General features: G+C 37.9%; 1 protein-coding gene across 1 annotated transcript in view; it reads left to right on the top strand.

Annotated features, from left to right (window-relative positions):
• Nucleotides 1-6140: 6140 nt before the first annotated feature.
• The window catches only part of LOC107722753 (contactin-3-like), a 78092-nt gene continuing 72604 nt past the window's right edge, over nt 6141-11628 (top strand). Inside the window, exon 1 of the mRNA XM_016531223.1 lies at nt 6141-6274. Within this exon, the coding sequence (XP_016386709.1) occupies nt 6220-6274 (55 nt within the window). The 5' untranslated portion in view covers nt 6141-6219. The remainder of the gene's footprint in view (nt 6275-11628) is intronic.

Genomic DNA, 11628 nt, shown 5'->3' with positions numbered 1-11628 from the left:
CACGCCGCCAGCGGAGGCGCTATTGAACGGGAAAATCAGACGGTAAAGAACAAATTGGCAAAGTGTTGTGAGGAAACTGGACTCTCATGGGTGAAAGCACTCCCAACCGTGTTAATGTACATGAGAATGAGTATAATACAGTTATTGTCAGAAACTGCATGAATAGTTTCAGTCTGAGTGCACACCTCTGTCATTAAAGAGAGAATAAATGAATATCCGGGGTCCTGTGCCACAGATGCTGTCGAAAATCATTTCAGTTTATCCCTATGTTGGTAAAAACAAGCAAAAAAAATCGTACTGATGCATATAAACTTACAATGGAAGTCTACGGGCCAAGTTTATTTGCAAACTTGACCCATAGACGTCCATTATACGGGAGACAGTGGTATAATATGAATAGAAGTGTGAATGCAAACCAGCAGTTTCTCTGTGGTGCTTCATTCAAAATTCAGTCATATCCAGCTAGATAAATCTTGTAACTGTGGTTTCTTGGCTCTTTTGGATGCTGAACATTAATTTTTCATTCACACCCTCTAGATTAGAGTTCAGTTTGAGTGCACAATACCAGCTGGAGAATTTTTACACGCTCCTCGACCGTGTTGTCAACCGCTACTCTCAATTGTTCATGTCAGCTGAGGTTTTAACAACACCACAGTTCATTTTGCACTCTAAAGGGACCGGTTGCCTATAGGTGAAATCATGCTTGGGTTTACAGAGAAACTCAAAGATGGTGTTTGTGGATCAAGTGAAGTCAAGGGAACCAGATCAAAGATTTAGAGTGTTACTTTCTACCCACGATCGTGCCAGATCTGGGAAGAGTGGGTGTCTATCTCATTTATGTTTAAAAAGTAAAGAGCACACGTACTGTACATTTCGTGTGAATCCTATGAACAGCAGAGTGGAGATTCTATTAATACAGACTTCATTGAAAAATTGATGGATTTCTAGACAGAGGTAGCACCAAGGTTAAGTTCACGTCGGCACTTCCTTTAAAGCCACACACTGCATGCTTTCCGGAGTCTTGCTCTTAGACGTGTTTTTGTGGTGTACGAATGGGAGTTCTGTGCCTTATTCTTGTTCTCTTTTGTCTCATTGCAGTGCAAATGTGAATGTCTGCAAATATTCCAGACAGATCCCATTTCTAAAGCATAAAACATGCCATATTTTGGCTTTTATTATGGCATCAAGCAGAATTTAAAGGACAAAGAAATTCTCTGTGGGCTCATTTTCAGCTCAGAATGTTGGCTGTGAGCGCTCGGTCCGCAGCATTACAGCGAGACATATATTGCATGTTATGTTCACAGCTTTGAAATGCATCCACAAGCCATAATGGATGAACTGCCAATCACACAAACAAAGCAAACATTTAAAGGGCCAATTGCATGCATGAGTCCTGATAGTATAGACAAGTTTTAACAGAGGCGTGTGATAGTTATGCTGTCATTTTCTAGGTTTATGTTAGTGCCATTTATTGATTTCATGTGGATACACAATAGATGGTTAATGATGGTTTTTCTTGTTTTGTGTCCACAGATTTGTCATATGTGGATGCCTGAGTACTATTTCTGGGTCAAAGTTTAGCCTGGTAAATTTACCCCTGCTGTTAGGAAATGGCATGTGGCAACCTTATGTGGAAAAAAAGGCTTTTATCCATTGACAGCTACTGAAAAGTAGCCAAGTATTCTAGCAAAAAAATAAATAAATTAGCAGCATATGATTTGCAACTGTCTAAGATGAATAGCAATGCTAATGGCTAATTCTCTCAAGGAGTTTTTGACATCTTTGGATGTGACAGATGAAGGATGTTTTATTTGTGTCCTGCCAAAAGACTTCACTCGGTTAGGTAAAGATGTGTCGTTATCATGACAATTGTTGGCTAGATACTAGTTTTAATCTGTCCTTCATTTCAGTCCCTGCTAATAGGTCTGCAATTGGTGTGCATTTAAGCATTTGATTTTTGTATGGGCAATAAATTCAAATTTGTTGTGCTGCGTAAAGCACCTGCTTATTGGATGACCATTGTGAGGTGAAGCCCCATTGAACATGGTCATTTTCAGCTCTTATTACCAATTGCACTTGGAAGTGCTTTAGGAAAATAAATAGTAATGTTACCATATGGTACCAAAGCTAATCAAGAATATCCTTTTAGAAATTATGCCACGGATAACACAACCTAATAAAATATCACATAAAATTAGAGAGCTTGCAAAACAGTGTTCAAAGGATTAACAGAGTACACCCAAACTGTTTTCATTTTTACAACATATTAATGTTAATGTTGTATTGCGGTCCTTGAATTTGATTGGGGAGGCAGAGTCCCAAAAGCGCAGATATGTTTCTGTCATGTGACGTTTACGGCTCATCCACGATATTTAAAGGGATAGTTCACCCAAAAATTACAATTATGTCATTAATTATTGGTCATTCCAAACGCGTAAAATCGTCGTTCCTTTTCAGAACACGAATTAAGATATTTTTGATGAAATCCGAGTGCTTTCTGACCCTGCATAATGACTTTATTCATGTGCCTCAAAGACTGACACAGAAGAGAAGAAATTATTGAATGAAGTCATTATTTTTTGGTTTCTTTGCACACAAAAAGTATTCTCGCAGCTTCATAAAATTACTGTTGAACCACTGATGCAACACTATTTTAACAATGTCTTTACTACCTCAGAAAGCTCTCGGATTTCATCAAAATATCTTAATTTGTGTTCTGAAGAAGAACCGAAGGTCTTACGTGTTTGAAAAACATGAGGGTAATTAATGACAGAATTTTCATTTTTGCATGAACTATTTCTTTAATATACCATACATGGCATGGATCATATCCGGTGATCAAGATTTTTTCTTGCAATGTTCATGTGTCACTGTATTCACTTTAAAAGTCAGGAAATTTTGTGTAAGTGAACTGTAAAAGTCACACGAACTAGGACTTTTCCTTTTTTTTACTCTGTAGTTGACATGTTCAAGATCATGTGCAATATTTTTGGGATTTTTAGAGACTCTTTCTGAAAATTACATTGTTGCACCAGTAGGTGGTGACAAGTGACTTTGTCAAGTGTCTTTATGAGTCAGTCTTTGAATCATCCACTTAAACAATTCATTCAAAACAGTATGACTGTATCCAAAGTTGTCACATACACCCTCATAGTCACCCTCTCTCTATTCCCTACATTCCTCTACTAAAATACAGTTCACTCAATGAGTAAATAAAACCTGTGAGGAAATTCGGACACTGAGAGTGCTAGAAGTGCTGCAGATGCCATCTTCTGGCATGACGTGGTAATTCATGGGTTGCTATGATACTATGTGCATGTATTCTCGAGTTGCTTGCTGTTGAGTGTACATACACACGTTATTGAGGTGCATTGTAGGATTAAATGAGTTCACTATAGATAATGTCGACTACAGTATTGGACGCCACTGCAAATGGCTATCAAAATGTGCACTACATAAGGGTACAGGGTGTGATTAATTCAAGAACAGAAAAAGTATGAGGGAATCATTGAATCACTCACTCAAACATTTGTTTAAAGATGCTCATTCTTTCAGGAAGTAAACATTGTTTGCAGCAGATTGATTCGACGCTGACTTCATTTGGAAATATTTATGTTGGCAGAGCAAAGAACACAATGTAACTAGCAATACTGTCTCTAAAATGTGTTTACCTTGTATTAAGTTACACATTAATTGTTCACTGAACTGATGTATACAAGCAATATCTCTATTGGAATTGTTCACTGCATCTCTCCGAGTGTCTGCATTCATGGCCATATCAACATGCAAAGTTGATTCTGCTTTTGGAACTATTTTGCTGGCAGAACAAAATGAAACAAAACAGTCGGTAATATTATCATAAATACTTGACATAGAGTGCTACAGGAATTACGTATTTTGCAGGCAAATAATGATAGTAATAATAATAATAATAATAATAATAATAATAGTAGCATTTCAGCATCTTTGGTTCCATCATCCTGAAGTCAATGTTTTTTTTGTTTTTTGTTTTTTTAATGGGCTTTTGGTTAAATGCCTGAAATTTGGTCTGTGGTTAACACATATTCAAGATATTTCACATTCTATATTAAATTATTTTTTACTTGTCTTGAAAAAAGCTAAATTGGACTACAGAGGTTGTCGGAGACATTAAACATCCTTACAATGAACAGGTAGACTCATCTAACTTGTGTTCATTTGTGATTATCATGATAAACAAAATGTTTAAAAATCACAAACTTTTGTTAGTCACAGAGCTAATTGTCTGCAGTAATCCTAAAGAAAAAATCCTATTGGGTTTTTGTAAAGGGGAACCAGTGTGATGCTAACTTTGAGGTTGGCCTTCAAAAATACTGTACATCATCACTGCAGCACTCTATTAACTTCTTGTTTGCAGAGCTGTTCAATATCACTCTTGCAATTTTGCTGTTGTACTGACAGAATCTGATTTATAAACTTCATTTTAGTTTCATTTTCAAAGAATATACTGTACAGAAAAGAGGAAATACTTGTGAACTCACTGAGTGAGTGCTTGAGTAATCTTGTGTTAGACCAGATGTGTGAGAGCTACAGTAGTTGCCTGAAGTCTCCCCTCCAGATGATATAGCTGTGAAGGCCAGAGAATGGCATAAGAAGATTTGTACCTTGAGCCAAGTTCTTAACCCTCCTAAACGCCTGTGTGTGTTGTGTGTTGGGAGAAAAGGTTTATTTAAAGGGGTCATATGATGCTGCTAAAAAGAACATTATTTTGTGTATTTGGTGTAATGAAATGTGTTTATGCGGTTTAAAGTTCAAAAAACAGGACGTGGCTGCAGCGTCAACAATACTACAGCGAGAATAAAAGTTACGCCGCCTTTGTTTGCGTGAACATTTGGGCGGCGTTATGCAAATCTTCCCAGATCGTGACGTAGGTATGTGGGGGCGTGTTAGAACGAGCCGTTTTAGGAGGGTGTGGTTAACTCTTAACTTTTATAAAGAATATCTCTTTGGTTTTGAGACTTTAGTGTTTGCAACTTTACAGATCTTCTTTATGCACAAAAATTTATAAAAATTTAAATCGCATCATATGACCCCTTTAAGTAAAGGCTCTAATTATAGCCTTGAGTATTATCAGTGTAGATACGCCACACAGTCAGTCAGCTTTATTTTTTTATGATCAAAGATTACAAATATTTTTCACAGTACCTGCAGTAAAGTATTTCTAAGGCATTGCTTAGACTTCTCAAGGTCTGTTTGGCAGGTATTGATCTAAACACTAAAACTTTTTTTTTTACATGTTCACATTACAGGAATAGTTCGCACAAAAATGAGAATTTGTGGGAGATTTACTCACACTCAGGCTGCCCAAAATGGAGTTTGTTTTTGCAGCGAAACTTTTTTAAGAAATGTAGCATTACATCACTTGCTCACCAATGGATGCTCTGCAGTGAATGGGTGCCGTCAGAATGAGAGTCCAAACAGCTGATGAAAACATCACAATAATCCACAAGTAATCCACACCACTCCAGTCCATCGATTAACATCATATGAAGACAAAAGCTGCATGTTTGTTAGAAATAAATCCATTATTATTAAGACGTTTTTAACTTTAAACTCTTGCTTCCTCTATCCATATCCATATTATCCATATTATGCTTTCTCAAGTGAAAACAGTTGTCTCATCTGAATCAGGAGAGAAATATGCACAGAACAAGAAAAAACAAGTCTAAAACCAAAAAATATGTCAGTGGATTTTGATATGAGAACAAGGGATGGACCTTTTCACTGGAGGAAGTGTTATTATGGATTATGGACTCATATTCTGGCAGTTAATACACATTACTGTTAAAACACCTTAATGATCGATTTGTTTCTTATAAACATGCAACTTTTGCCTTCACAAGATGTTAATTGTTGCAGTCGTGTGGATTATTGCGATGTTTTCATCAGCTGTTTGGACTCTCATTCTGACGGCACCCATTCACTGCAGAGGATCCATTACTGAGCAAGTGATGTAATGCTACATTTCTCCAAATCTGATTTCATAAAGAAACAAATTCATTTACATGACACACAGCTAGAAAATGTTGCTGAACATGACTGCTTTAGTCTGGTGAACTCTTTCTAACTCTTCTCATCTTGTCTTTTGATTTCAGGGCACAGAGGATCAAGTCTGGACAAAGACGGCATTCTATTTACCCTCAATTGAATGTGAGCTCTCGCTGACCTCCAATATTTAAAATGGGGTTGTCATGGAAACTGCTGGTGCTGCAATTATTCATGGGATGCCTTTCAGGTAGGCATCCTAATAACCTCATCTATAGACTTTCCTGTCTGTTTCTATGGCATACATTTGTCCTTGTCATTTACTATTAAGGGCAGACCTCCCATTCAGGGATGACTCCTATCTTCTGGAACCAATTAAAAGTTTCACTTTGTTTGTGAATGCTAAGGCCATCCAATTCTTCCGGATGGGCACAGCGATGAGGTGAGCAAAGACGTAATATGTGTGATAGTCAGGCCATGGGGTGGTGGTTTATATTCAATAATGTATATTACATAAATATAAAGTGGTCAAGATGACATGGTTATTAATGGAAAGTGGTGTTGTTTTCTTGGTAGTGCAGGTCATTGTGCTTTAACAGGAAAAAGACTGGAGAATAGGTGCTTTTGCATTTATGGCAGTGGTGAAAAAGTGCCAATATGTTCTCCTTGGCAATACTTTATTTCTGTCTGGAATTATGGGATTTGATGCTTGGGCTTTATACTCATCCATTTTTTGTAGAATGTACATTTGACATATTTTCGTTGTCACTGAACTATATGCCTCCTATACTCTGGGCATTATACCATGGCAGCAGACTTCTTGATTTAAAGACCGCCTTGCTTTGTGTCAAAGTTGGAGAAAAGATGTGATAATATGTAATTTAACCAGCCCTCTGAGAGACATTAAAAGGTTAATGTGCAAATGAATCTACCAGCCATTATTTTATTGGAGAACACAATTTATGTTCTCATTTAGCCAAGTGGAAGCACAAAAGCCCCTTTATTGATCTCTTTTTGATGAAGCAGTTACATTGTCTTTCAGTCACTGGGAGGGTCAGACTTAATTTTAAGTCTTTGATTTAAAAAGGGCTGTATACTCTTTTACATGATCTTCACTCCTGCTGTGTGTGATTTTCGAAAGCACTCTTCTCTCCGCTACCGGGTTGTTATGTTGTAGAATTATTCAGGAAAAAGGTTCAGCTCAATATAAACATTGTAGCCAGGCGTGTTGACCCAAAAGCAGGGCATGTTGTTACACTTTTATATTTGGGTTAAGACGTCATAATGGGAACCTGCGTTATTGGCTTTTTTTGCTAAATGAAAAGTAATCAGTTATGCACAAAAAACAATTTATTAAAATATTAATAAAACAAAGATATTGTTATTAATGTATTGCATATAAAACACACATAACCTCTAACACTATAAATTTACTTTCATTTTATAGTTGACTTGTCTGAATTTATGCAAAGTGTGGTTTTATTGTGTTTACACAACAGCTGAAGCATAAATCTTAGAACATTGGAGCTTTGAACTAGGTTTGAAAAACATACCCACCGCTAGAGAAAACATGCATTTATGTAATTGGATGTTTGATTGAAAACCTTTTTGCTACTAAGCTATAGCTCTTGTGACAACTAGCCTCAGTCTTCCTTATTTAAACAATAAGCTGAGAATCACCGGCTCGCTGGACGACCCTTGATTTAAAGTGTAAACCATTTAAAGTCAAAATCAGTTTTGATCAGGTGAACCTCGAATTCTCAGATCGAGTTCTTTTAAAACCTGAGCTAGAAATAAACCTGAATGAATTAATAATAATTAATTCCCTTACAACTGAGTTAAAATTCCTTACAGTAGTATATACTAGGGATGTGCATCTCCATAACTGAGGCAGATGCAATATGCATCTCAATGCATAGACAACGATACGATACATTAAAGATACATAAGAAGCAGCTACCGATGTGATGCAATACGATTCACCCCTATTACGATGCAGTGCGATCCGATTTCGATTTGATTCAACACAATGTGATTCAACGCAATACAATGCAATGGAAAAAAAGATGATGCTATGCAATTCAGTATGGTACAGAAAAGTTAGCTTTTATTTTTTTGGTTCAGACAGACAGCAAATCATAAATTAACTTAAGTGCCTTCTGACTTCTGATGCCTTGGTCTCCGAAGTGTTGTGATACGTCATATTCATGTAGCAGTGGTGGTGACGAGAGAATGCGCTTGAGAAACAGTGTAGAGAGGGGAAATCAATCTACGTATAAAATATTGGTCAAAAATTATTGGTCACTTTCCAAATAATAAAAGTATAGCACATCTACGATAATTATATATAAATAAATAGTTTTTTACCAATGCAAATATGTTAGAAACAATGCATCGCGATACGAATTCCTACTTGTATCCGATGCACACTTTTTTAAATCGATGCATCGCATCGTTAACTTTTATGCCGATGCACCGATGCGAATCGGTGAATCTTACCATCCCTTGTATATACTGTGGAGTAAGAGAAAACACAAGTATTTAAAGTATGCTCTATTGAATACTGATTTTCTTCGCATTAAAGGCACAATATGTAAGATTTTTTAATTAAAATATCCAAAAACCACTATAACAGTGTTACATATTTTGCTGACTTGTGTACTTACATTATCCCAAATGTTTCGAAGAATGTTTAAATCCAGAGAAATAAGCAATTTTAACTAGTGACACGGAGCGTGTCCATAGTGTCATTGTGTCGCCTGCCAATGACCCCTCGATTTCCAGTTTAGTTTTGTAGAAAACATGGAAACACCAAATACGCTTTCATATGTTGTGTGCTTTATTAGACCGGTGACGACCGCACAGAGTAGCATTATAACAGAACTTTCAAATGTATCTACTATGATAAAACAGCGCTTCTTTTTTCCCCCCACATATGCACGACCGGAAGGAGCGGAAGCGGTCGACTGTGGCATAATAAAAGCTCCGCTGCTTTCGAGCCGTGTGTCGCGCTCGTTCAGCGGCCTCGTTTCGCTTCGACGGCTTTCAGCCTCACCCTGCTTCATTCTACTACATTAATAAATCATTAGCTCATCCATGAACATGATTTCTGCCTGAGTTGCGTGGGGATGAAGACGACAACTCCCACAATTCCACACTCAGTTCACGGCGTCATCTAGAGGTCTACACGGGTCCAAAAATTCATACCCGAACCCTAAGAGACCCGTAAATGTGCTACACTGAACCGACCCGGACCCGTCTATTATTTTGAAAGTTGGACCCGGGCCCGTGCAGAACCGAGAAATGTCAAAAATGTACTACCCGGAACCGACACGGACCGTCAATTATTTGAAAGATGGACCCGAACCCGGCCGGGAAGACACAGACCCGACTGGACCCGATCGGCACATATTCCACAGCAAATTGCTATTAACCGTCATCAAACTACGCCTTTGCCTCTTTGTTTATTTTGAATACGCGCCCTCCAGCAGCGAAAATTACATATTGTGCCTTTGAATGTCATTTTTTTATTATAAAGTCTATTCAGAGAGACTTCTACCAGTGGTGTTCATGATTTCAAAATAACCGTTAATGTTTAATTGATACTGCTAAATCTTACAGCATTGTGAAATGGTAATGATATTCATCACTAATTACATTAACAGCAAACCCACTAGAAATTATTATTGGATACCTGTGTGATTTAATTGCCAGCACTCTATACACTCTTGAAAAAAAAAAATTACATCTAGATGTGAAAATAGACATGCTAAATGGCCACTAACTGCATTCATTTGCTTTGTCTCTTCAAAACTTGACTAAAAACCTGTGAACAATTACACCAGTTAAAGAGTTTTCTTAAAGAGAGAATCTTCTGAGCATATGGCGTCAGGTAATTGTAACTGTGGTAGAACATAATGGACGCAAGGATATAATTGTGCTTGATTAAATGTGCTTTGATTGAGGAGTAGAGGCACAAAACACAAACAGCACAATCAGAGAAAAGCACTAACATATCTGTAGTCCTGATTAATTCAGTTTAAATGCAAAACATATGGTTTGTTTCTCACCAGCTGCCAAACTGAATTAGATGCTGTATGATTTTTACCATTTTGGGAAGCTTATTCCCTCTTATTAATTTTCATCTGGGAGCAGATATATCAAAGAGGAAGACACTGGTGCGATGAAGGGAAATCTCATTTTGAACCTGTGAACACATGGGCACCACAGCTCAACGTGACATAAAAACATCTGGCAATGAATGTGCCGCGCTTAATTTTTTTAATTCACGGTTCTCAGATCTTCAGGGCTCATTGTGTGTGTGCATTTGTTTGTGTGGGTGAGTGCAGGTGTGTATTTTAACTTACTAAGATTGGCTTTTTCATTTGATGAATAAAAGACTTGAATCAGAATCAAACGGACTGGAGGGCACACGAACATCTAAACCCCTTCCCTCCCTCCCTCGCCCTGTGCGCCCTGTCTGTTTTCTGGATATTCATGCTGAGGTAAGCTGGCCGAATTCATCGGCTTGTCAGATGGTATTGAATTTGAGATTAGTTTTTATTTGGGCCTCCAAATTGCTCCTTGGCTTTTCCCTCCAGCTCCGGTGCTGCTCCAGGGGGGCTGCGCTGCCATATAAATTCTCCCCTCAGGTAGAGAGAAAGAGAGAGAGAGACCTGCTTTCTCCAACTTCCTTCATAATGACCTCCCTTTCCACCAAGGTGGGCTTTTGTGTTGTAAACCTCTTGTTAGTATTCTGTGCTGAACAGGGATAGATAATGTCTCAGCAACTGTGTGTTTCTTTGGACAGCTGTGGTCTGTTGTCAGAAATCACAGCACCAGTAAAGCAGGGTGCGAACTACTGGGGAGCTAGGGGGAGCTCGGCTCCCCTTAATAAGACATGGGCTCCCCTGAAAACGTGATTTGTGAAATTTTGGGGGGTCTCAAAAAATATTGACAATGTGTTACTTTGACGTGCAATTTCAGTTTTGTGTAATGTGATCATCGTGGATTATTATGTGTAAAATTGCAAAAATATCATTCATTCATGCATGACGGCGATTTAAACCTAATTCACTTCAATAAAGATAACTATACATGCTATTCTTGTCATGAGCATCGAGGTGTGGGGGCGCTGCGGTGCAAATTCCACTCATATTTAGTACATGTTAACTCAAAGATTCATAGAAAAAATATAAACGCTGGACTCTGTGGTCGATTCTGTGTTAAGGTAAGGCATGTTACTCGCAATTATGTGTTGTGGCTGGGTTGTTATAGGTCTGCGTGACTCTCGATGTCTTAGGCCTAATTGAACGGAGGAATTATGGTATTCTTCTGTAGCCTGACGAAGAGTAACTTTAACCGTTGTTCATGTGAACTCAAAGACAGCCTGATGCTTTGTTTATAGACTATTTGGGGGTGGCTGTTTGTTGTTTCCCCTATCAATTCGTGTCGATAAAGTATAATAGGGTAAATCCTGTATAGTGATTTATCCTATATAGTGCTTGCATAAAGCAAGTAGTGCATACACTTGTAGCTGTTATGTATCTTTGTAAGTCACTGTAAGCCCTCTTTTGAGGCACGCGCAAGCGCACGAACACCCCC

The sequence above is a fragment of the Sinocyclocheilus rhinocerous genome, unplaced genomic scaffold (assembly GCF_001515625.1).
Source record: "Sinocyclocheilus rhinocerous isolate Xijiao unplaced genomic scaffold, SAMN03320098_v1.1 scaffold162, whole genome shotgun sequence".
NCBI classification, from domain to species: Eukaryota; Metazoa; Chordata; class Actinopteri; order Cypriniformes; family Cyprinidae; genus Sinocyclocheilus; species Sinocyclocheilus rhinocerous.
This window is presented reverse-complemented; position numbering and strand designations above follow the sequence as displayed.